The sequence below is a fragment of the Podarcis bocagei genome (genome assembly GCF_964188305.1).
Source record: "Podarcis bocagei genome assembly, chromosome: 12".
NCBI classification, from domain to species: Eukaryota; Metazoa; Chordata; class Lepidosauria; order Squamata; family Lacertidae; genus Podarcis; species Podarcis bocagei.
The window spans coordinates 8,361,389-8,388,136 of record NC_138137.1 but is presented as its reverse complement, the minus strand read 5'-3'; the positions used below and the strand labels follow the sequence as shown (position 1 = coordinate 8,388,136).

The following is a 26,748-nucleotide window of genomic DNA, read 5'->3' as shown; positions in this document are numbered from 1 at the left end:
ATGTGAGTGTAACAAATCGGATAAAAACCAGGAGTTACAGTACATGTCGTTCTTCTGCTGAGGCAAGAGCAATTATAAAACTAGGTGCTAAGGAAACAGAATACTCTATTTTCTTAAGTGGGACTCTTCCCAAATGCCAGGAAACTTCTAATGTCTCTCTTGGTTCAATAAAAACAACCATTTTTATTCTTTGTACAAGTGACCCTCCTAGAAAAAACAAATGATGAACCAATTCAGATCTCTACCTTCAAAGAGCCTCAAACTTTGAGGCCATTGGGCATGCATTATGCAAAGGAAGGTTCTTTGACAATCCTTGAATACAAAACCTGGAGACAAGTATTGTGGTCCTCTTTGTAAAAAAAAGGGGGGGAGGCTACTTTCTCAGATTTCTTACAACTTATACACAGCTCTTCTGCATTCTGCATTTAATCCAGAATTTTCATGTCTCGTTCGCTCACATTTTATGGCGAAGTCCAGCTGATGTTCTTATTTAATCCTGTATTTTCCAGTGATTGCCTCATGTTTTCCACAACTGCAGAAAATCCAACTTCTTAAAGAAGGCCTTGTCTGCACTATATATTTAAAGCAATATCATATCACTTTAAACTGTCATGGATTCCCTCATAGAATCCTAGAAACTGCAATTTGTTTAGGGTGCTGAGAGTTGCTGGGAGACCCCTATTCCCCTCACAGAATTACCATTCTAACTATCAACCCCTTCTTCCCAGGGAACTCTGGGAAATGTGGTGCTCTGGGAGGGAACAGGGGTCCCCTAACAACTCTCAGCACCCTGGACAAATACAATTTAAAAGTAAAGAAAATTTAGAAGTGCTTTTTGAATTGTATTTTTCAGTAGAAGCCTTCAAAGTGCTTCCTCAAATATCGGAAACACAGCATACCTAGCAATAGATACATCAGTGAATCCACAGAGGTTCATAGGAAGATAAGAAGTCTCAACAGTTTCAAAGTCTAAAAATCCTTAGGGACACAGATATAATTTGAAATTAAGCTAGATGTAAACTCATTGGTGTCTCTGGTATCATCTATCTTTTGCACCATAGATATCAACTTATATTATGCATGGATTGTTAAGGGTGGTTTCTTTTATTAAAGTTATGGCTATAAATTTGTTGTGGCCTTTGGCTAGAACAATAACCTGATTGATTGATTGATTGATTGATTGATTAGGTTTTCAGTAACTACTAACTATGATGGTTGAAGTGAGTTAGGAACTTCCCCTGCATACAAAGATGGGCTCTGGAGGATTGAGATGATGAGACCAATTGTGGGTCCAATGGCCAAGAAGGCAGTTTCTGTATGTGCTGGAGAGAGAAATGAGGGGCTCATCAACCTGGGAAGGGAGCCCATCTAGGAGAAGGAAGACTCTGACCCTAAACCTTCACTGTCTTGCAGGATATCTTGGCAGGAGAAAAGGCAATAGATCCAAACTACAAGAAAGAAGATTCCACCTAAACATTAGGAAGAACTTCCTGACAGTAAGAGCTGTTTGACAGTGGAATTTGCTGCCAAGGAGTGTGGTGGAGTCTCCTTCTTTGGAGGTCTTTAAGCAGAGGCTTGACAACCATATGTCAGGAGAGCTCTGATGGTGTTTCCTGCTTGGCAGGGGGTTGGACTCGATGGCCCTTGTGGTCTATTCCAACTCTATGATTCTATGATTCTAAGGCTAAGGAGTAAACCCTACACAAATCTGGGGTGGAGTCTCTTAAGACGGTTGGGTGGCGCCTTGTATGCCTGCAGCCATGCTGGTGCCGTAAGTATTGCTCCGCTTTTCTTTTGGACCACATCAGCGAGGCTGGGGGGGGGGGTCTTGTCAACAACCACCTGCAGTATCACAGAGTTGGTATGCCTCTGAATGGTGCTGTTGGGATCACAGATGGGGAGAGCACTATGGCATGCAAGGGCTTCTCTTGGACACCTGACTGGTACTGTGAGAATGCGATGTCGGATTAGATGGGTCTCTGCGTTGATCCAACAGGGCTCTTACGCTGCTGTGTCAATGCAGAAGGAGCCTTGTAAGAGGAAGAAATAATTTGCAGCACGTTGGAAATGTCTGTAATGTTGTTTGTAATTACAGAAACCACGGGGTAGTAGCTATTCCAAATTATGAAAGATGGCCTGCTCAGCGTAGCAGAGATCCATGGGGTTTATATTACTGTTGATGCGGCAGAAGGAAAAATTGTGCCTAGGCCAGTTCTAGCCTCAACTCACATTATCTGCTCTTTCAGGACCGTTCCTTACTTCTCTCCCTCTCCCCTCCCCCCCCCCAAAAAAATCTGGAGTAAAATTAAATTATGTGCTCACAAGCCAACAGCACTTCCTCTAGCGTTTATCATGTGTGTCTCCTAAAAGCCATAATATATAAATACAATATTATTTTCATATACGTAGGAGAGAGAACCTTGCTGGTGATGTGTCCAAAGCTAGATAGTAAGTCACTGGCAGAAAATCCTTCAGTATGACTTATTATTTATTTTCATTTACAAATGGGGACTGAGACAATGGCTTGCCTCAGGTTAAACCAAGAACCTATGGCGGGCACCTCCCTTCAGACACCTCCCTTTCAGCACCCTAAACGTGAGGAAGTTCAAAGGTTTTTGGAGGGTAAGGAATAATCAGTTTTTGGCTGACCTTTAAGAAGAGGCCAGAGCAGCCGTCAGATATTGAAAAGACAAAGCAACCAGCATCTTTTGCATATGAAAATGGAGAAACAGATGAAGTTTCAAAAAAAAAAACCCCTGAAATTTCTCTACTTAATATGTAGGACAAGTACAAAGGTGTTGGGTTTATATAGCGATGCTATGCTAGAACTGGAACTGCCCTTTTTAAAACCAATTTTTTGAAAGGAAAACAAGAAAGAAAGAAAAAGTCTGCAGTCCACAATGCTCAGTTATCTGGGAATAAGCAACATTAAAATCAGTGAGACTTACTCATGAGTAAACATACAACTGATCAGGCTGTACTCATCCGGATCAGAAAGTCCACTCCTGTTTTTTAAAGTATTTAAAATTGCTTCTTCATAAAAATTCTTTGGTCTTGGGAACATTTGGCTTAGAATCCCTGAAGAGTTAGGACTCAGATGGTCTCGGGCAAATATCTAATTTTTAAAAATCCTCAAGCTCTGTATTTTCCAAAACAGAATCGAGGATGAGAAAGCATGTTACATTGCACCTGAGGCTTACTGAGAAGGTGAATATATCATCGCAAGTCTATACTACAAACCTGAACGCCTTTTAAACTGGTTTAATACAATTTGTGAGTGTGCTCAGGTCTAAGGATTCCCAGCCTTATGGGAAAGATGCAGTTACCAGCTTTGTGAAAAGTCACGAGAGCTAAACCAGGCAATCGGAAAAATCAGATAATTTTGCTACCTTATGTGAATTTACCTTTGGGGGGAACGGCTGGTTTATAAGCGTTGTAGGGCAAGCAAAAATCACTAACCTGGGCAGAATTCTGTGAGGTCCAGCATTTCATTTAAAAAGTTCTTAACCAGCATAATCTTCCTCCCATCTGCATCAATCATATGATGAGCCAGAGAGAAATCTCTTTGCATGCAAATGCTTCACAGAAGAAGGCTGGTGTTTGAGTTAGGAACCCGTGAACAGGCCTATACAAGCCTACTCAGAAGTAGACGTTGGCTTACTTTGAGGTCAAGAGGATTGCACCCTAAGTGTGACACCAGGCTGCATGAAACCCTGCTTGGATTCTGTGCTTGTCATGCCCACCACAGTTTGGATCAACCAAACCCACTGAAATCAGGATTTATCCCCCAAGCAAATCTGCATAGTACCAGGGCATCAATCACAATGATTAGCTCAATGCATTCCAGGCATCAGACATCCTTTGCCATGTGCCATGATGGGAGAAGCAATTGCCTCTGGGACAGAAGTTGAATGGTGGGCATTACAGTATTTCGGCAGCTTAGTATTGAGGCAGTGCAAGCCTTAAAGTGTTGAGATGCAACTTCTAAGTCCCATTTACGTCTCTGATGGCAGAATTGAATTGCATTCTGTTTGCCTGTATTGGCTAATTAACTCCCCCAGTTCATTCAGCAATAAAACTTCAAAGGAGGAATTGATAGGCTCCCTCAGTGTGTTCTTTGGGTCAAAATAAAAGGCTATGAGTAACAAGGGTGTGTGTGGATGGGATGCACTTTTTTAAAAAATGTGCTTATTACAGAAATCAACAGAAACAACACTTTCTTTCCCCCAGAGGCTGAGCGACATTCTTGCTACAATACTAAGCCAACAAAACGATGGCTCAAATGAAAGACAATCAAAGGTACACAAAATCAAGGAGACGTCGAGCAAATGAAATCTATTGAGTGTATTTTTTTTTCTTGAAAAATACTATAAAGCTGTCTAGGAATTCAGCAATTTGCTTATTTGTAAAATAGCCAGAATTCTTTTTATTTATATATGTAAAAAAAAGAATCTGCAGAAACCCCAGTGCTCTAAATCATGGCTTTCAAATAGACAATGTTTCTTCTTTCCTTTTCCTTTCTTTGTGCATTAAAACAACTCATGGAAACAACTGTGTTTTTCCCCAAGTCTCTTTCCACGGATGTGCCAAAGTCTCTGCTTCACCATGTCAGAATATTTTTTTGCAAGCTGCGACTCAAAACGTCTCACATTTGCTTGATCTGCAAGTCCCGAATGAAGAGTCATTTCGCTAAGGGGAAATTTCATTTCTTAAAAAAACCCAAAACCCAAAAAAATCACTTACATGAAGAAGGAAAGAAAAAAAACAAACAAACCCCGAAGTCCCAAAATGAAAACCCCCAAAGTCATTGACTGCGAAGTAGCCAGTGAGAGGAAGAAGAAGCAGCAGGCGCTTTAGAATCTGCACAATGCCCTCCCCAAAAAACTGGTCTTTGTGGAAGGAGATCAGTTAGAATGATGAAAGAAATTTGCAGTCCCTTTTTGATTACAATATGTGTGGTTTGGTTTGGTTTTTTACTCTTCTGTATCTGGAAAAGAGAGAGAGAGAAAGAGAAAGAGAGAGAAAATTGTCAGTGCTCCTTCCTACTGACCAAGAAGTGGGGGGGAATGACAGAAAAGGGTGGGGGGAAAGCTCTATATCAATATTACGCTATCCTGTGTACGCTAACAGGGAAAGTCTTCGACGGCTAATCATTACGTAGCCTAAACAGCTCTACCCATGTACAAAAGAGAGGTATCAGCTGACTTGGGGGAAACCCCATAATTTGTGGAGGTGCAAAGAAGCTTTGGAAAACAAACCTTAAAGCAGGGTACTGATCATGCATATAGGATGCCAATGGTCTGTTGTTGGGGTCGGGCAGTAAACCAGGGAAGAGGGGCATGGAACCCTGAGCAAGAGCAGCGTTCAACAGTGTCCTTTGTTTTTTCAAACTCTGTGATTTGTACAACTTTGGACACTTGGGTGGGTATTTCCCCACTGACTTCAGGCCGCTTGGAGCCTATATGCATTCTGCTGTGGAGTAAAAGATTGGGGCATAGGAAGCCAGACTCTTGGTCCGTTTAGCTTCGTTGTCTTGCCTTTAACAAGCAGTAGCTGTCCAGGGTTTTGAACAGGACTTCTCCCCAGTCCTACCTGGGATGGGATCTGGGACAGGATGGGCTCAACCATGGAGGTATGGCTTGTTCCTAGAAGATTGGGTAGATCACACAGGGGAAAGAGTTGCAAAGTCCCCTTGCCCTAGTGCCATTGGCTTCTTTTAAAGCTCAAATTAGAACAATGGAAGCAACAAATGGCCTCGGCCCAGTATACCTGAAGGAGCGTCTCCACCCCCATCGTTCTGCCTGGACGCTGAGGTCCAGCGCCGAGGGCCTTCTGGCGGTTCCCTCATTGCAAGAAGCAAAACTAAAGGGAACCAGGCAGAGGGCCTTCTCGGTAGTGGCACCCGCCCTATGGAACGCCCTCCCATCAGATGTCAAAACGATAAACAACTACCTGACATTCAGAAGACATCTTAAGGCAGCCCTGTTCAGGGAAGTTTTTAATGTATGACATATTAGTGTATTTTTGGTCTTTGTGGAAGCCGCCCAGAGTGGCTGGAGAAACCCAGCCAGATGGGCGGGGTACAAATAATAAATTATTATTATTATTATTATTATTATTATTATTATTATTATTATTAACAATCACACATCTTCCCGAGTGCATCTGTTTTGGTCCTTGGGCATCAAACAACTGGCACCGGTTTCAGATTGCTGGCTGTGGACGTCAGCCTGGCCCTTCCCTAATGCAAAAGCCCCCCACGCTTCTGCAAAAAGGAAACTAAAATGGAGAACTCCCCAAAGCTGCATCAGACACAATGGGACGGGTTCTGAAAATGCAGACAGTCCCAGCACAGGAATTCCAACCATCTTTGGTACTTATGGAATAAGTAATACCAGATTTGGCCTTCTTCTAAAATGCTACTTCCTTGGTTGGGAAAAAAGAAATACCCCTGACTTTTGTTGACATCAGGCATAGGCAAACTCGGTCCTCCAAATGTTTTGGGACTACAGCTCCCATCATCCCTAGCTAACAGGGATGATGGGAATTGTAGTCTCAAAACATCTGGAGGGACGAGTTTGCCTATGCCTGGTTTACATCCTAGAGTTCAACCCCCTACAAATATCTGATCAACAAGCTGCACTAAAAAGAAATTAGCACACAACAAATGGTAAAATAAAGCTTTAAGCCAAAGTTTCTCAGATGAGAATTTTCAGCACAAATCCAGGGGTAGGAACTTTGTTTCCTTCTACCAATAACTGCAATGTTTGCATCGAATTTGCTGTCCAATTTTGAGGAGGAGGTGTCATTTTTGCAGCACTAACTGCAAAATGCATTTGTTCGGCACTAACAAAAAGTTTTACAGAGACACACACACACAAATTAGAATCTGTTGTGACTGGATGTTACAACGTAATGGCAAACAATATAAATGGATTTGCAAGTGGGCCCTAACCAATTGCTACACTGATATATATATTTCAGCCCCCAAATAGTCCCCAGGGCAGTTTTGAGATTAAATGCATGTGATTACATATATACAGATTGTGCAATGGGTGATTCACATTTCTTTTATTTATTTATTTATTTGTATTCTTTAGCCAACTTAATGTTGCTCATGTGTGTAAGCAAGTTTCTGGGTTGCATTCCAGTCAATGGGGTTTAGGAAGGAATTTTGCATGTCAGAAACTCTACAAAATGGTAATGACTGCCAACAACCACTGGGAGCCTAACACTAAACACATAGAAAGAGAGACTTTGAATTGTTTCCCACCAAGAGCATTCCACCAATGGACAGTCTCACTTCTCCTCCAAAACTACATAGACATGAGGATACACGATTCGTCACTGTTGAAAACCACTATGGTACACAACATATGGAAGAAATGCAATCAGTGTGTCCTTATTTCACATTAACTGGGACTTTGCCATCATGGAGGACATCTAAATACCCTTCTAAAAGTACTTAAGATGCCTTGAAATGTGTTGATCTGAAATAGCGAGAGCATGTCACTGTGATCCACTGGATCGGAACTAAGGAGGATTCAAACATAGACCAAACCACACATTCATTGGGGGGGGGGTCTTTTGGCAAAGTCATCTATCTTTCACCCTCATGTAAAGAGCTTTAAACTGAAAGTAGCCATGGCATATCAGAGATTAGTAACACGTCAAAAGCCTTTCGTGAAGACAACGAAAATTAAAGACTTCATATACTTAAAGTGTCTTACTGACACTGAAAGTGCTGTGTAAAATAACAAGCAACACACACACAGTTTTCATATGCTCACACAAGTCATTTGCATGGCACCCAATACATTCCTGCCACAGACTAACAGTCCCCCCTTCATTTGAAAGCACTGTCTCTTCCTGGACCTTGCATGCGGACCGTTTCCAAATGGCAGGGGTCATTCAACTGGCCAAATTCATTCAGCCGGTTGTTTTTATTTTGGTGACATTGTGCAATAGCTGTGCTGCCAGTTGAAGTTTGTGAAATACATTATGGCCACTAGATGGAAGCATTGCTTGCTTCCTTACGACATGCTGTGAGTGTTTTTCCTTGCCTCTAGTTTTCCTTTGCCAAGAACATGGATTCATGTTCATATTCATAGTTTAATACACTATTCAAATGCAGCAAATGGTTTGGCACAAACGTGGCAATTTTTTTGTACAGTTGGCTAGAATGATATGCACTTACCCCTCATATTGAGGGTACTGTTGAGCGGGCTTCCTCAACCTTGGCCCTCCAGATGTTTTTGGCCTACAACTCCCATGATCTCTAGCTAGCAGGACCAGTGGTCAGGGATTATGGGAATTGTAGTCTCAAAACATCTGGAAGGCCAAGTTTGAGGAAGCCTGCTGTTGAGTAATGGCCTAATCTGGATAATCAAAGAATTGTAGAGTTGGAAGGGACCCAAGGGTCATCTAGTCCAAGCCCCGCCATGTAGGAATCTCAGCTAGAGCATCCATGACAGATGGCCGTCCACCCTCTGCTTAAAAACCTCCAAGGAAGGAGAGTTCACCACTTCCCAAAGGAGTCTGTTAATCCACACAACCATTTGAGCCCATGCAGTCACCAACTGAAGCACAGAGCAGCTCATGAAAAGCCCATTTAAAAACCCCTCAGGCGTCACACATTCACATGGTTGTGTGAAGGAGCACTTCAACGCTTTTGGAATGAAAACGAAACATAAAACCTGCTAGCGCTATTCCAGTATCACAAAATATTTGACCATATGTCTGCCCTTACTCCCAAAGAGTTTATCCAGGTATGTAGGTTCCGTGTATACCTACTGGAAAGAAAGGAAAAGGTAAAGGACCCCTGGATGCTTAAGTCCAGTCAAAGGCGACTATGGGGTGCTCATCTCACTTTTCAGGCCAAGGGAGCCAGCGTTTGTCCACAGATAGCTTTCCGGGTCATGTGGCCAGCAGGACTAAACCGCTTCTGGCGTGACAGAACACCATGACGGAAACCAGAGTGCACGGAAATGCCGTTTACCTTCCCGCCACAGCAGTACCTATTTATCTACTGCGGTGGGATGTGCTTTCGAACTGCTAGGTTGGCAAAAGCTGGGACAGAGCAACCGGAGCTCACCCTGTCGCAGGGATTTGAACAGTCAACCTTCTGATCGGCAAGCCCAAGAGGCTCAGTGGTTTAGACCACAGTGCCACCCGCAGCGGTGGTTGGTGCCCATTAGGACTTGTGGTGCAGAAAGCAGGGAGTTCATCAGTAGTTGGAGCCAGAGCCAAATACTCTTACTATGTTTTCATTTGTTGGAAGATACGCAGAGTGGCTGGGGCAACCTAGTCAAATTGGCAGCATATTATTATTCTTAAGCCCACAGGTAATGCCACCGCCTGGACTAGATATAAGTAGGAGGACGGCAGGTTTTGGGGGCTGGCTGAGGGCAGAGATGTTGGTGGGGCAGTGTAAACCAGCCTCCACTCCTTCCAACACTGGATTTTGCCATTCCAATGGTACGTAGTGCCAATGCGAGGCACTAACAAAATGAATCTGAAACTGATGGCGCGGAACTTAATTTCTAATGATACGGTGCACAGAAGGAGCTAGCTATTTTAAAATTAAAATCATGATAAGCAGTCTAATTAACTCCTGGGGGGATATAATTTGCAAAATGAGATAATTCCACTTCATTGGTGGCCACGTTACACGCTGCCTTTGAAAGAAAAACATTGGCAAACAATGGTGTTTGGATGGAAAGGGTAGCAAATGTTCTGTTTTCTGGGAGCAGCTGTGCACGGGGCAAAGCTATGGAATCAGGCCCAGATGTTTTGCTGCTTCTCTCAAGAACATATCCATATGTTCCACTTCCTACGTTCCATTTTCACACAGATTTCAAGTCATTGATAAGAGGGCGCACATTTCTAAACAAGTGGGGGGGGACTGGCTAGACTTGACTTGAAATTATCTATTGTTGTTTTCGAATGAAAAACACTTAATTAACCAAGATATGTCTGTTTTTCATCCAACTCCATGACATATAGCACTACTTGTAGGAAGCTGCAAAGGGTCGTTTCTCCCCCCCCCCCACCTCTTTTTAGGATATAGGATGCTCACTATTCTAGGGACACAGGTGGCGCTGTGGTTTAAACCACAGAGCCTAGGATTTGCCAATCAGAAGGTCGGCGGTTCGAATCCCCGCGATGGGGTGAGCTCCCATCGCTCTGTCCCAGCTTTTGCCAACCTAGCAGTTCAAAAGCACGTCAAAGTGCAAGTAGATAAATAGGTACTGCTCCAGTGGGAAGGTAAACGGCGTTTCCGTACGCTGCTCTGGTTCACCAGAAGTGGCTTAGTCATGCTGGCCACATGACCCGGAAGCTGTACGTCGGCTCCCTCGGCCAATAAAGCGAGATGAGCGCCGCAACCCCAGAGTCGTCCGCGACTGGACTTAACTGTCAGGGGTACTTTACCTTTACCTTATGCTCACTATTTGGGTTTTTAAAATCAGCTCCCTGAAGCACTGCTGTGTATCCTGGGCTTAGATGGAAAAAAGAGGCACATTCAATTTTTGCATGACTTTCATAAGCATGGGTCAGTTTTAGTATCAAAAGGGAAACTTATAGACCTTTGGGTGTGCCAAAGAAGTAGCTCTTGGATGTACCTACCAATGATTTTTATTTTTCTCCCAGCTGGTTCATATGGTTCACTGCATATGGCAGGTTGTAGCAGCCTGGGCTAGATGAACTGATAAAGAAACACATTGGATCCTTACCCTCTGGTTTCTTTAATTCATTTCCCTGACCTTTCTTGTCTGACTTCTCACTATCATCTTTTAAGTCAGAAATCATACAAAGGAGAAGTCCTCAGTGTGTGACTAGGTTGTAACATGCCTCCTATAATTTAAAGTGTTCAGGGCTAATTTAGACAGAAATGTACAGAGCCTAAGGAGTATTCACACACACTGATTTGGCATATAACTAGATTGTTCTATACAGTCCAGTTGTCCCTGTGGATTCGGGACAGTCCCTGCTTTCTGGTACCCATTCTTAGTAAAACACGGCCCCTGACCTTTGAGGTTGCCTTCTGAAAAATCGTTAGCATGTTGTCAGCCTTAAGAGTCCAGCACGCTCCTCCAGGTCTCTAAATCTTTATGTGAGGACCGGATGCCTCTGAAACTCTTATGCACATGCATGTCACTAAGGCACTACGTAGTGCATAGCTGTCAGTGAAGTTTCCAACACAATATCTGTTGCAACTACAGCTAATCCAGAATGCGGCAGCTAGACTGGTGACTGGGGGCAGCCGCCGAGACCACATAACACCGGTCTTGAAAGACCTACATTGGCTCCCAGTATGTTTCCGAGCACAATTCAAAGTGCTGGTGTTGACCTTAAAGCCCTAAATGGCCTCGGCCCAGTATACCTGAAGGAGCGTCTCCACCCCCATCGTTCTGCCCGGACGCTGAGGTCCAGCGCCGAGGGCCTTCTGGCGGTTCCCTCATTGCGAGAAGCAAAGCTACAGGGAACCAGGCAGAGGGCCTTTTCGGTAGTGGCGCCCGCCCTGTGGAACGCCCTCCCATCAGATGTCAAAACGATAAACAACTACCTGACATTCAGAAGACATCTTAAGGCAGCCCTGTTCAGGGAAGTTTTTAATGTATGATATTTTAGTGTTTTTTTGGTTTCTATGAAACCCAGCCAGATGGGCGGGGTACAAATAATAAATTATTATTATTATTATTATCATGAGATCAGTTCTAGTGGATGTGGCCTAAAAAGTGTTTGCAATGACATAGCCACACTTAAGTCAGAAAGGAATTAGTTTCACTTGGTTTCAGAACAGGAGCCATATTAGTAAGTAGCACTAAAAATAAATAAAAATCCTCTGTACACTTATTTGAGAGTAACCTTATTAAATCCAGGGGAGCTTACATCTGAGCAGACTTGCCTAAGCTTGGGAAGCCTATGTTGAAGTAGGGTTGCCATATGTTGATGAGCGAAAAAGAGGACACATTTGCCAACTTCTACTTTCAAGTACGGATCGCTCTGACGACATTTTACATACCAATGAAAAAGAGGACATGTCCTGGAAAAAGAGGGCATATGGCAACCTAGCCATTATGAAAAATGAAGCAAAGTGGTCTTTATTCTGGATAAGTGAATCCAGAAAATGTCTGTTTCTAGCTTTGCTCATTGTTGGGTCTGGCTCCACCCCCTGTCAGAAAGACTACACCCCCAACAGAGTATTTCAGAGGGAACACAGACCTCAGCAGGAAAAAGGGGGGTTGCCCACCCCTAACCTATACCATCTGTTTGTATGGCATACAGACTGCACCTCCAGAACAATTTTGAATTGAAGTCTGGGCCTCATCTGTATCTAAGGATGTACGTATGTACCTATGTAAGTACAGTCGTACCTTGGAAGTCAAACGGAATACGTTCCGGAAGTCCGTTCGACTTCCAAAATGTTCAAAAACCAAATCGTGGCTTCAGATTGGCTGCAGGAAGCTCCTGCAGCCAATCAGAAGCCACGGAAGCCCCGTCAGACATTCAGGTTCCAAAAGAACATTTGCAAACCAGAACAATCACTTCTGGGTCTGCGGCGTTTGGGAGCCAAAACGTCTGAGTTCCAGGGTGTTTGAGATCCAAGGTATGTCTTGGATCTTGAGCTGAAATGATTCATGCTTTCTACCATGCTCCTTTGCTACAACTTGGAACGGGGAGCATACACAAATGTTTCCTCATTTGGAGCAAGAGGGATACTGATCTAGGAACCATTTCCTGCATTCTGTGTTGGCTGGGTGACATGGTCGCACAGCTGAACTCACTTATGCAAATATGCAGCGCTTTGACATCCCCTTGTGACCTCTGTTTGCATGGGTGGCCTCCATTTTACTCTTGCTGAGAATAACCAAAAAGCTAATGAAACCACAGCCATTGGGGCAGCAGGGGAAAGAGATGCAACAAATATGGTGAACAAGCGGGAGGTTTTGGGTTGGTGTTTTCTTGAAAGAAAACTTTGCCCTGAAAAGTGAAAAGGGAAGATGCACAGCAGCGCCTTACTGGTAACACCAGTGTGGAGACAAGCCACACTTCACAGTACAGAAGTGTCAAATCCACATACCACAGCTCTTCAACATATTAATTTCATGTCATTTAAAGATTTGGAGTTACGTTCATCTGTCTTTCTGTCCTGAAATGACTTTGTATAGGGCCGGTACCAAGCTGAACATATTTTTCTCTCTATAACACGCAGATTTTTTTCTCCTAAAAAGTAAGGGGAAATGTCTGTGTGTGTTATTGAGCGAATGTGTGGTCCCTGGAGCCGACAGGCGCGAGTGCAGGGCCAAAAATCAGGCAAAAATGAGATTGCGCGTCGCGGAGAAGGGAAGCCTGAAGAGAGGAAGCTGCTGCTTTCCTGCATTCTGCCTCAGGGTCTTACTGCCCACCCTCTTCTGTTTCATTGCTGTGTTTGCTCAAACGGAACAAAGAGCAGGGAAATCCCCTGCCCTCCAGGCAAGCAGAGGGGAAAAGAAAGGATCGCGTCCTTCCTTCTAATTCCTCTCCGTGCTCTGGTGCTGCTGCGTCCAGGGAAGCATTCTAGGGACTCACAGGCAGCCGGAAAACATGCAGGTGGGAGAGAGAAAGAGAGAGGGAGAGAGAGGGGGGGCTGGCTTGGGTGGGTGGGGGGAAACTTTTGCCTTCCTTTCCTCCCTCCCGTTAAACCCCTCTCCTGCATTCTTAGCCAGCTGCTTCTCTGCACACCCCTCTCGTGCTCCTTGTCCCTTCTGTGTTTTTCCTTCCCTCCCCACTTAAAACGTGGTTACAAAGCACGGATCCATATGGATCCTCAGGATGTTTGCATTGGGTCACCCCAAATTCACCATTAGATCACATTACATGTCCACGGCTACAGCCTGCACCAAAAAAATCACGCACCCACTGTTGCCTGGGGCTGCAATGGTGCAAAAACGTGGTTACAAAGCATGGCTCCACATGGATCCTCAGGATCTTTGCATTGGGTCACCCCAAATTCACCATCAGATCACATGTCTGTGGTCACAGCATGAAGCACAAAAATGATACATCCACTGTTTCATTCAGAATTCCCCCCCCCCCCCGTTTTCCTCCTCTAAAAACGATGTGCATGTTATGGTCAGGTGCGTGTTATAGAGCGAAAAATACGGTACTATACCATTCTCTGAAGAGGAAATCGTTCCCAGGCTTCAGTGAACACCAACTTGCAAAACTTCCAGAGATCGTTTACCAGCTGTAACTGAGCATTTGAATGTTTTTGTGTCATCAGCAGGACCATCGCTAATGAGATATTAATATTTCCCTTCAACAACCAAAGACAAAAGACTGCAAAAGGGCAAGGACCTGGAATATCCACATGAATATTACACTCACAAAGTCTATCCTCTGCAAAGACACAGAGGCTTTTCCTAAGGCAAGGAGACTGTGCACATTTGCAGAATTGAATTTCCTAATGAATAGGGTAGCTTAAGGGACTTATAAGAGCTGTTCTTCTAGCTGCATGGTGGAATGATGAGTATAATGAACTCTGAAAAGAAATGATGAAACTATCCCCAGAGAACAGGAACAATCCCCCAGAATGAGACAGACTAAGTCCAGCAAAGAAAAACGCTCTTATGCATCCTAGGAGATTAATGTTGTGTATCATTACATTAAAGTTCCCTTCTAAAACTGTACAGGCCACTAAACTAGTGTCCCAGGGAATGACACAGCAGAAATGAGCCAGCAGCGGCTGCAAAAGTGCACTTAGGTGCAATATCCAGCTGAATGAGACGTCTCATTTGATTCTCTCATTAATTCATTTATATTGAGAGCCATTATCTTTTGCAATGACAACAGCAACAAATTGAACGGAAAAAGACAGCTCTAACCTCTGTGTGTGTGTGCATGTCCATTATGTATCTGTGTGTGTGTGTGTGTGTGTGTGTGTGTGTGAGAGAGAGAGAGAGAGAGAGAGAGAGAGAGAGAGAGAGAGATACCTCTCTCACACAGACACTTACCGTATCTTTTGCTCTATAAGACTCACTTTTTCCATCCTAAAAAATAAGGGGAAATATGTGTGTGTCTTATGGAGCGAATGCAGGCTGCGCAGCTATCCCAGAAGCCAGAACAGCAAGAGGGATTGCTGCTTTCACTGCGCAGTGATCCCTCTTGCTGTTCTGTCTTCTGAGATTCAGATTTTTTTTTTCTTGTTTTCCTCCTCCAAAAACTAGGTGCGTCTTGTGGTCTGGTGCGTCTTATAGAGCGAAAAATACGGTAATTCTAGGATATCATTAGAGTGCATATTAGAAAGCAAGTCTGAGGTGGCATGGCTACAAGAAGCTCATCCGCCCACCTGTCGCCTACTCCAAATCTCTCAAAGATATGAGCTCAGCATTGCATTCTTTGTTTATTATTTAAAACACTTATATCCCACTTTTCCTCTCCACAAAGGAGTTGTTCAAAGCAGCATACAAATGAAAAGTACATTTGCTTCTGCACAAGGACTTACCATTCTGTACAAGCCGCTTTTGTTCTCCTGCCGTCGCCTTGGACTCCGACTCCTTTTCCACCTGAGTTGCATTTTTTCCTTGAGAAGCTTCATGTTTGCTGCCAGCCGTTTGGCGAGTCCCATTCACATTAGTCTTGCTGGCTTCCGTGCTCTTGCTTTCTCCCGAATTGCCTTCTTTACTACTGTCTGGCTTGGGGGCAGGGGTTTCCTCAGCCGGCTTTTTCCCGTCGCTTTCTTCCGTTTTCTTGTCATCCGTCCCCTGCTGAGCATTCTCCTCGGCCTCTTTCTTGGCTTTCTCTTCTGCATCCTCGGCAAAAGCAAGGACAACAGTGAATGGCAGGAGGGGGAGAGAAACCATCAGTCAGAAGGGCAACTCTCCTCTCCGCAGCCCCAGCCCACATAGCCCATGGTCAGGAATGATGGAGGTTGCAGTTCAGCAATATGCTCACAGGTCCTGCCCATCTCCTCAGGTGACTAAGACCACAATCCTAAGCATGTTTGTAGAATCACAGAACGTTAGTATAATAATAATAATAATAATAATAATAATAATAATAATAATAATAATTTTTTATTTGTACCCTGCCCATCTGGCTGGGTTTCCCCAGCCACTCGGGGCGGCTTCAAACGAAGATTAAAAATACATTAAAATGTCACACATTAAAAGCTTCCCTGAACAGATGCAGAGCAATGTTTCCCAAACTTGGGTCTCTAGCTGTTTCTGGGCTACAACTCCTAGCAAGACCAGTGGTCAGGGATGAAGGGAATTGTAGTCTAATAATAATAATAATAATAATAATAATAATAATAATAATAATAATAAAATTTATTTATATCCCGCCCTCCCCAGCCGAAGCTGGGCTCAGGGCGGCTAACAACAATAAAAATAATCCAACGTTCTAAAACATTCATTATAAAATTAATTAAATCAAATTAAAATCAAATTAATGGCAACCATCAAGCAAAATTTTGTGCAGATTGCCAGAGGAGGGGGTCAGGCTGCGCCCTGACAAAAGGCCTGGTGGAACAGCTCTGTCTTGCAGGCCCTGCGGAAGGATGTCAGGTCCTGCAGGGCCCTAGTCTCTTGTGACAGAGCGTTCCACCAGATTGGGGCCGCGGCCGAGAAAGCCCTGGCTCTAGTTGAGGCCAACCTAACCTCTCTGTGGCCTGGGATCTTTAGGGTGTTTTTATTTGCAGACCGTAAATTTCTCTGTGGGACATACCAGGAGAGGCGGTCCCGTAGGTACGAGGGTCCTAGGCCGTATAGGGCTTTAAAGGTTTAAACCAGCACCTTAAACCTGATCCTGTACTCCACCGGGAGCCAGTGCAGCTGGTATAATACCGGATGGATATGATCTCGCAGCGAAGACCCCATAAGGAGTCTCGCCGCGGCATTCTGCATCCGCTGGAGTTTCTGGGTCAGTCTCAAGGGCAGCCCCACGTAGAGCGAGTTACAATAATCCAGTCTGGAGGTGACCGTTGCGTGGATCACAGTGGCTAGGTCAGGGCGAGAGAGATAAACAGCTGGAGACCCAAGTTTGGAAAACACTGATGTAGAGATATGACAGGTATCCACTCTCTGCAGTTTCTGGAAACAGGCTGGATACATTTTTGTTCTGACAGGCTCTGCCAACTGCATAATCACATCTTTACAAAGGGTATTCACTTAGAGAGGCACTGGACTCTTAAGGTCCTTTGCAACATAGAAGCTTTCCCCATATACACACACAGACACCATCAAAATCCTGAGTATTTTGAAAGTTCTATGCAATGAGCTCACTTGCTCTTACCTTTGGTTGCTTGTGCTTTCCACTTCTCCCGGTTTTGTTGCACCACCTCAGTCCAGGTGCTTTTGAAACCTTTGAAGTCCACAGTGAGAATGGAGCAGTTGAGAGAGGCACTTCCTTCTGATCCAGTACTCTTGACACTTGATCTTTTAACTTCTGAGGGGCTAATGCTATTCAGACTGGGAGAGCACAAGATAAAAGGCATTAATATTATATCCAGATAGACCCAAGAGCATAGATGCTAAAGAGACTTTAGGAGCAAAATGTCCATTTTCTTCATCCACTAACTTGACCCTTTCTCTGACTGAGCTTTCCCATCCATCCTCCTGCTGAGGGACGCGGGTGGTGCTGTGGTCTACACCACAGAGCCTAGGGCTTGCCGATCAGTAGGTCAGGGGTGGGGGTGGGAAACTAAATCCTTTGGAGTCGCAATTTTGCCTTGGTCCTGAGTCTTTTTTCAATGCCGGCCAATTTCCAAGCAAGAGCCAGGATGGGTCAGACTTGGCAAATGGCCTCATTGGTGATGAATGTCTGAAGTGAAAAACTCAGAAAACCATTTCGACATGAGCAATGGCAATCTGGATTTGCCAAGCCACTTGACGCACCAGGAAGGTCATATATATCAACCATTTTCCAAATCTAGCAAGTCCAACTATGGCATGTAGCAAACTTGCAGTATCTAAAGGTTGTGTAGAACTTTATCGAGAAGAGTTTATGGCTATCTGACCGAAACCTTTATCGTGTTAATTTTATTCATCTAATGGTCCTATTATATGTGTCAATTTGGAACATTGCCTGGCCACTTTAGAAAACATGGGTTAACCACTGTATGCAACATCTGGAACTGCAGGGAATCTTAATGTATCCCTTAAATGTTATCCATTCCCACCATGATGAAGTTCTCTTCACAAAGTAAATATTTCCCATCCAGCCATTGTGACATAAGCTATATGATCGTGTCTTAACGCCTAGATTTACTCCAGTAGGACAACAACAACAACAAGGACTTTATTTGCGTAGCCAACAGGCCATAGCATCAAAGGACAAACACCGACAAAAATACATTACAAATATAGTTACCGTATAATCTTATGACCTATTAAAACCCTAGGTAAAAGCTGGGTTATCATTCATCAATGACCCTCTGTCCCATGGGCGGCGGCCTTTTCTCTGGTAGATTGTTCCAGGTCGGTTAAGTAAATAGACCAGCCAAATTGAAAGATTATAAATATAAATATAACCTCGGGGGATGGTCAGGACAGGTAGAAAGATAATAATAACCAGATGCAGATAAGTTAAAAATCTCAGTACTTAAAATGTAGCAGAGATAATAAAATACTAATAATAAAACATAAAGATAATAATGATAAGATCCAGTAGGACAATTACTGAATACATTTCATGGTCTATCAAGCATAGCTACATTCTTCCCTCTTTAGCCATAAAGCTAATTACATATAGATTATTAGCCATATTTACTATAAATAAAAAGGTTCTCCCAAGCTCCATAAGAAGAGAAACTTTGGAACATGGCATGAACATTCTGCATCCCCTTCTCGTAATTGAGACGCTTCTGTGCACATGAAACAGGGCCTGCTCTGCCATTGGACAGAGTGAGGCTGATGTCAGGCAACCATTTTTCGGTATTATGAAGTTGTTAGTTTAATTTAATTTGTTGTTGCTGCATGTTTACAACTATAGCAGGGTGAGATTTTCTGCCTTAGGTACCAGAATAACGTTGGCCTTGACTTGATGTCAGGAGGAGGTACCATTTTCTGTTCCGCCTCAGGCGGCAGACGTCTTGGGGTGGCCCTGAATGGGGCTCCAGATCCCAGCCATTAAGTTCAAGAGAATTGGGAGCTGAGCTGTCAATGGAAAATTAACGTAGATACCAACCTGGAACGCCTAAACCCTGTCATGCCAGAGTGGGAGGCTTCCTCAATGAGAGGCGTTACAATCTTCTCTGTCATGTCAGTCAGCACAGTGAAAGTGGGCTCCACAATGAAATCAATAAAACCTGGAAAAGACACACAAAGGCAAGGGGATCAGCTACACTGGCGTCAATGTGTTTGTCAATATTCATAAAGAAATACCTGCAGGAAATGCGTCAATAGCTCACAGCGTGAATCCTCGCACAGGCATTAACATCTAATTGTAAGATTATTCTTTAAAACGGTGAAAATAATTTGCTGCAGTTCGACACACGGCAGATGGGACTGAGATTGTTTTGTGTGGGCTTTGTGGGAATCTGAGTCAAATTCCAAGTACAGCTGGTGATGAGTCTGACCCACCTTGGAGGATGAAATTTATGGAAATACTCTAATAACAAAGCTAGGAATGCTTCGTGGTCGTGAAGCGTGCAAGGAAACGTGGCACGTAGCTTCCCTTGCACTCTATGCATCTAAACTTTGCATTTGACTTACCAGCAAGAGTTATCAGAGGTAATTTCATGTATTTTCTGTAAATCAAACCTGATGTTCAGCTATTAGGTCGTTTTGGATGAATAATATAATAACATAAATTGGCTAGTAAGGAAGGCTTATTATCAAAAGTAAGTATCATGTGGTATAGGGTGCCTATTTCAGAGCAGGAAAATTGGAAACCACTGTTTATGTATTATTCACCATTTGCAAAGCAAATTAAACAAATTGGGTGCTATGTTACAGAAATGTCTAAAGAAACACCATCCTTGTTAAAAAATATGACCGCTAATGTCAAATGTAATTACAATTTCCCATAATCCACTTATTTAATTTAGTTTGCATGGGACACGGAACCCACTTTCCATCAGCTAGGAGTCATTATATCTTAGCTTTTATATCAGGAAATGAAAGTAATCAGAACAACCATTTAGACTGAGCAGTGGTTCCTAAATCATCTTCCATGTATCATCTGTGGTATAAAGCCTACACTAGCAGTCCCATTCTGCCTCTTTCCTTTCTCCCAGTCCACAAACAACCTCAGAGGCTGTTCTGCAGAAGTATTCATCATCCAGCAGACATTAAAGTTTGTTCCACACATTATATTTTTAATGTATACAATCATACTTTTAAAAATGTGGCGCTGCAGGTTAAACCACAGAGCTTGAACTTGCCGATCAGAAGGTCGGCGGTTCGAATCCCCACGACGGGGTGAGCTCCTGTTGCTCGGTCCCTGCTCCTGCCAACCTAGCAGTTCAAAAGCACATCAAAGTGCAAGTAGATAAATAGGTACCACTCTGGCGGGAAGGTAAACAGCGTTTCCGTGCACTGCTCTGGTTTGCCAGAAGCAGCTTGGTCATGCTGGCCACATGACTCGGAAGCTTTACACCGGCTCCCTCGACCAATAAAGCGAGATGAGCACTGCAACCCCAGAGTCGTCCGCGACTAGACCTAACGGTCAAGGGTCCCTTTACCTTTACTTGGACGTGTGCAGGGATGGGCTTTGGTCATCTTTCATAATATGGCGCCCTCTGTGAGGCCAAAATTTGGCGCCTCCAAACGGATCCTCTCAATTTTGCACCCACCCCTTGGCTCAGAGCCCTGTGCGCCTAAATCCGGTGCTGACGTGTAAAATGGAAATGTAAGGGGAGCCCTGGTGGATCAGCCCAAAGGCCCATTTAGTCCAACGTCCAGTTCTCACACTATTGCATTTTTAAAAAGTGAAACCAAGCTGATGGAGGAAATGTCCTGAGTTCAAGTGGGGGAAGGGCAGTGAAGGGGGATTGGAGGGGTGGGGGGCAGGGGTGCCAACTTGACTAAAATATTGGGGGGCAGGTAAGCCCTGCCCCACAAAACCCATCACATGAAGCAGTGCATGCACACCATCTGAATGGCAATGCCCATCAACCTTGGGGGGCCCAGCCCCTTAAAATATTTTATTGGGGGGGGACAAAGGCCCCTCAGCTCCTAGGAGTTGGCTCCTTTGGTGGGGAGATACATACCAACACAGTGACAGCCTGCAAAAGTGCAATAAGTGATCCACAAATGGCCTGTCTGCTTCCTCTACAAGAGCTCTTGTGTGCAATCTTTTCCCTGTCTCAGTGTCTTACCTTCCAACTGAAGCAGTTCACTAGGTAGGGAGGAGCCACTTAGGGCTTCCTGGGCCTATCACTTATTGAGAGGGAAAGGGCTAGGGCAGCAAGGAGGTTGGTGCGGAGCAAATGCACTGGCGGAGCAAATCCAGTGCTCCTGCTGGCGAATTTGCACTGCGCCAGCCTCCCTGCCTTCTCTCCCCTACCCCTCTCTCTCTCCAAGCTAAGCAGCAGTGACCCACCTGTTGGGAAATTCTAGCGGTGGCTCAACTGCATCTGCGTTCCTCAAAATGGAAGCAGCAAGGCTCCCATCTCTTCATCCCCGAGTGGGAGGAAAGACACTCTAGTGCAGCCTTTCTCAACCTGTGGGTCCCCAGATGTTGTTGAACTACAACTCCCATCACCCCTAGCTAGCAAGGCCAGAGCTCAGGGATGATGGGAGTTGTAGTCCAACAACATCTGGGGACCCACAGGTTGAGAACCGCTGCGTCTAGTGCATGAACAGGAGGAGGAGGAGGAGGGAGAGGCCACTGCTGCCACCGCCAACCAGAAACGTGAAAGCTTAGAGCACGTGAAACACCGTAAGAGGTTAGTAGTGTGGTTTGGGAATCACCTCAGATAGCCCTTTGTTCCTGATCAACATTTTAAAAAGAATCCAGGGACCAGTTAGTTAATGCACAGCAGGTTCAGATATCTCAGCGTGGCATAAACTCCATGTGATCATCAGTGTTTGCCCAGCACATTCAGAAAGTGTGGGCTTTCTCCTTGCCAAGCAAAGGGCAAAAATGAAAGGATGTCACTACACTGATCAGTGAAAAAAGGCACTGATGACAACAAGGAGCAAAGTCTCCAATCAAACAAGCCTCCCACAGCCTCAAAGAGAAGAAAAAGCGTTTGCATCTTTTAAGCTTCCTGTTGAGCAATAGAAAATTCTTGGCTTGGTGTTCTGCAACAATTTGGTCTGACTGATGACAGAGCAGACTGGATTTTCAGATATTGGCGCTGGACTCGTGGTGAAATACCATCCTTAGAAAATAAGCTGGTCTTTAAAAACAGGCCTTGACAGTTAAATTGCTTCATTTCACCCGTGAAAGCATTTGTCTGGATGCAGAGGGTAACTCAGCCCCAAATATTTGATTGTATGGTACGTCTTGTAAGAAAAATAACACCAACTACGCTTCATCAGAAAATTTCTATCAGTGACATAAGGTGAACAATAACATTCTTCCATTGACAGCATCTTAAAAAGCAGAGACATCACCTTGCCAACAAAGGTCCGTATAGTTAAAGCTATGGTTTTCCCAGTAGTGATGTATGGAAGTGAGAGCTGGACCATAAGGAAGGCTGATGGCCGAAGAATGGATGCTTTTGAATTATGGTGCTGGAGGAGACTCTTGAGAGTCCCATGGACTGCAAGAAGAACAAACTGATCCATTCTGAAGGAAATCAGCCCTGAGTGCTCACTGGAAGGACAGATCGTGAAGCTGAGGCTCCAATACTTTGGCCACCTCATGAGAAGAGAAGACTCCTTGGAAAAGACCCTGATGTTGGGAAAGATGGAGGGCACAAGGAGAAGGGGACGACAGAGGATGAGATGGTTGGACAGTGTTCTCGAAGCTACCAGCATGAGTCTGTACAAACTGCGGGAGGCAATGGAAGACAGGAGTGCCTGGCATGCTCTGGTCCATGGGATTACAAGGAGTCGGACACGACTGAACGACTAAACAACAACAACATTCACTTCAGCTTTGAGGTGGGAAACTTGCATTGGTGGGTAGGAAATGGCGAGGGGGGTGGATATGATAGTTCTTGATTCAATCGCAGCCGCTATATAAAGTCATTAGACAATTGCCCACTGAGCAGCAGACTGAGAAATGAATATTTTAAAATGCTAGAGCATGAGGTTTACAAAGAGAACGTGATTATTAATGCCGGTTAGACGCAGTAAACTTCCGCAAATTAAATAAAATGTGAAGCAGCACAGGCCTGTATAAATCAGCCTTTGGTACCGACAGTGCTTGCTTCGTTTGCCATAATTGCCTTTGCTAATGGCATAATTTGCCATTAATTCTCCATTGATTTGGGCAATGGATACGAGCCTTTTTACTAAAGGTCAAAGGCTGCCAAGAAAACAAGGCCAAGGGGTAAGGTAATCTCCTTCATGGTCTTGTGACAAGTCATTCCAGCCAATTCTACATATTACCTTCTCTGGCTGATAGCAGCTCTCTAAGGTCTCGGGACATAAGACCCTTTTAGCCACAGGTTCCAGGGATATAACTGGGTCTTTATTGATACAAAGCACAAAAAATTCTACTGAACTATAGCCAGATCTGAAATATGACCTGGCTTCCATCAAAATTCCTTGAATGCTTCACCCAAGCAAGAACATACATACAGTGGTACCTTGGTACTCAAACTCCTTGGTTCTCAAATGCGAAAATCCAGAAGTAAATGTTCTGGTTCTCGAATGTTTTTTGGAAGCCCAACGTCCGATGAGGTTGTCAGCTATTGTTTCTGGGGCACCTGCACCAATCAGAAGCTGTGCCTTGGTTTTTGAACATTTCAGAAGTTAAACAGACTTCCAGAATGGATTAAGTTTGGCGCTTTTGTTTTTGCTATTTATTTTGCATTTTGTTTCTGAGGATTTTTAGGTTAATTTGTTTTTGTGACTGCGTGGAACCCAGTTCAGCTACTGACTGATTGTGTAACTGCGGAAATGGATAAAAGCCCCCCATCCAAACAATGACTATCATCAGTGCAGGTAAGAAAGAAAAAAAAGAATTTTAATTTTTATCATCTACAATACTGTCTTATTTATTTTATACTACAGTACATTGTTTATTGGGACGCGGGTGGCACTGTGGGTTAAACCACAGAGCCTAGGACTTGCCGATCAGAAGGTTGGCGGTTCGAATCCCCGTGACGGGGTAAGCTGCCATTGCTCGGTCCCTGCTCCTGCCAACCTAGCAGTTCAAAAGCAAGTCAAAGTGCAAGTAGGTACCACTCTGGCGGGAAGGTAAACGGCATTTCTGTGTGCTGCTCTGGTTCGCTAGAAGCGGCTTAGTCATGCTGGCCACATGACCAGGAAGCTGTACGCCGGCTCTGTTGGCCAATAAAGCGAGATGAGCGCCGCAACCCCAGAGTCGGTCACAACTGGACCTTCTTCTTCTTCTTCTTCTTTATTGCTTTCATTTTATGGATCAATGGTCTCATTGGATAGTAAAATTCATGTTAAATTGCTGTTTTAGGGGTTGTTTTTAAAAGTCTGGAATGGATTAATTCATTTTGCATTACTTTCTATGGGAAAGTGCGCCTTGGTTTTGGAACGCTTTGGTTTTGGAATGGACTTCTGAAACGGATTAAGTTTGAGAACCAAGGTACCACTGTACTGTGCATTAGGCAATTCCCCTTTTCTCCCTTCTTACTTTCCCTTTTGCAGTGTCTTTGTGGCCACTTTCTCCTTCCTCCTCCCTTGGGAAATGTAGTCTTTCTGGATGTACTTACCTACTTGAGACTGAGGAACCATAGTGGATTTACGGTCGCACAAAGGGGAAAAAGGAAGCCCTAGCTCTGCTTCTTTGTCACCCTGAAGAATAAAGAGAAAGAACAAAAAGAAGATTAGTACAAACCAGGAACGTAAAGGGCATAAGTCATGTTCTTGTTCACTTTGCAGCCATTTGCATGGGACTTGAACAGAAAAAAACTCCCGGCGCACTGTGATCTTAGCCAATATATTGACACTGGGTGCAAAAAGAGAGGTACATGTTGTCTGCAAGACTGCCTATAATTTCATCCGCTCATGTAGATTGCAGCCTAGAAGCAGAGATATATTCAGTGAGACTTTGGCTCTTTTTTAAAAAATAAGGGGCAGCAGATTTCTCCCTCTCTCCTTATTCCAATGTCCTGTCAAATGGTGCTTTAGAAACAGTCTTGTGTCTCCAAAACAGATTGTCATAAAGCCTGAGGACGTGGAGGGAGAGAGGCAAAGTTGCCAACTGACTTGTGGGAGGGGGCAGACACCCTAGCCTTGGTCCACACAAATACTCATCACAATATTACACATGAAACATGACTAATCAATGGTACAATGATCATACTCTGGCCTTTTATGAACTACTGGAATGTTCTAAAGGATATTTAGCTGCAACAGGGCTTTCTGTGAAGAAATGAACACACTCTGGCCTGTTTCAGACATAACAACAATAGAATGCTTCTATTAGGACAAACTAGTATGAGTGATGGAGCTATATACTCTCGCCTTTGCACATGCAGGGAGGAGATTTATGCCTTCGGGACAAGCTTGGGAGTAAAACAAAATGGGAAACTGTGATGTAGAACAAGCCAGGAACAAAAGCTTTAAATCTCCTCCCTTCAAGGGGAGGGGGAGAATGTGAGCCCACAGCTCAGGCTGGCTCACACCAGCTTACAGCAACAAATCATACCCTGTTGTCACATCTGAACTGGGCATAGGATCTGCTATGTTATTAGGATTTTCATTGTTGTATTTACTGATCATCCGATGTAAACACACAGATACCTGTGTTGAGTTCCGCTGGGAAAGGATGGAGAGAAACTCTTCCCTCGACATCTTTCTAAAGGACAGTAGACATCCCCCCGCACAGGGGAGCCAACTTGGGCAGGTCACATGTGCTCCCCAGTCAGGTTTTGAGGTCTCACAAGGCCTTGAGACCACGGAACCTGACTTCCGGCAGCAAGGCTTCAGAGATGCTCTCCAAGGCCTTGTGAGACTTCAGAAGTTGCGTTGGGGGCCCTGCAGTGTGGGTGCTCAGGCACCCAGATTCCCTTATAGTCGGCGCCCCGGACCCCACAGCAATATTTCATGCAATTGCGATGTCAACAAAGGCAGTAATAAGATGTTAGTTGTTTAGTCGTGTCCGACTCTTCGTGACCCCCTGGACCAGAGCACGCCAGGCACTCCTGTCTTCCACTGCCTCCAGCAGATTGGTCAAACTCATGCTGGTAGCTTTGAGAACACTGTCCAACCATCTCGTCCTCTGTCGTCCCCTTCTCCTTGTGCCCTCCATCTTTCCCAACATCAAGGTCTTTTCCTGGGAATCTTCTCTTCTCATGAGGTGGCCAAAGTATTGGAGCCTCAGCTTCAGGATCCAGTGAGCTCAGGGCTGATTTCCTTAAGAATGGATGGGTTTGATCTTCTTGCAGTCCATGGGACTCCCAAGAGTCTCCTCCAGCACCATAATTCAAAAGCATCAATTCTTTGGCAACCAGCCTTCTTTATGGTCCAGCTCAAGATGCTACCCTACATATGTCCTACATAGCCGCCCTGAGCGCGGCCTTGGCTGGGAAGGGCGGGGTATAAATAAAATTTATTATTATTATTATTATTATTATTAGTAGTAGTAGTAGTAGTAGTAGTAAATATTAAGTGGAGTGCTACCCAAATAACATGGAAAGAAAGAAAAGCAGCTTAATTTTTGCAAGTT

The 26,748-nt window shown here is 44.2% G+C and overlaps 1 protein-coding gene and 1 long non-coding RNA gene across 9 annotated transcripts in view; one reads left to right on the top strand and one right to left on the bottom strand.

The window, feature by feature from the left end:
* PDE1C (phosphodiesterase 1C) overlaps positions 1–26,748 on the bottom strand; it is a 268,752-nt gene that overhangs the window by 14,337 nt on the left and 227,667 nt on the right. For 7 of the 8 annotated variants that reach the window (XR_014001154.1, XR_014001155.1, XR_014001156.1 and 4 more), the window contains 4 exons: positions 24,791–24,872; positions 19,171–19,291; positions 17,278–17,453; positions 15,488–15,787 (listed from right to left, as the gene is read on the bottom strand). Coding sequence is in view for 2 of the 8 variants with exons in the window: in XM_081165148.1 (XP_081021274.1) it covers positions 15,488–15,787; positions 17,278–17,453; positions 19,171–19,291; positions 24,791–24,872 (679 nt within the window). In the remaining 6 variants the exon portion in view is untranslated. Of the gene's footprint in view, positions 1–4,429; positions 4,988–15,487; positions 15,788–17,277; positions 17,454–19,170; positions 19,292–24,790; positions 24,873–26,748 lie in introns of those variants that run through there. The other variant, XM_081165147.1, reaches the window with a different exon arrangement.
* Positions 1,001–2,280, top strand: LOC308570436. Its single transcript, XR_014001182.1, has 2 exons — positions 1,001–1,434; positions 1,684–2,280. It is a non-coding gene; the product is annotated as an uncharacterized lncRNA (long non-coding RNA).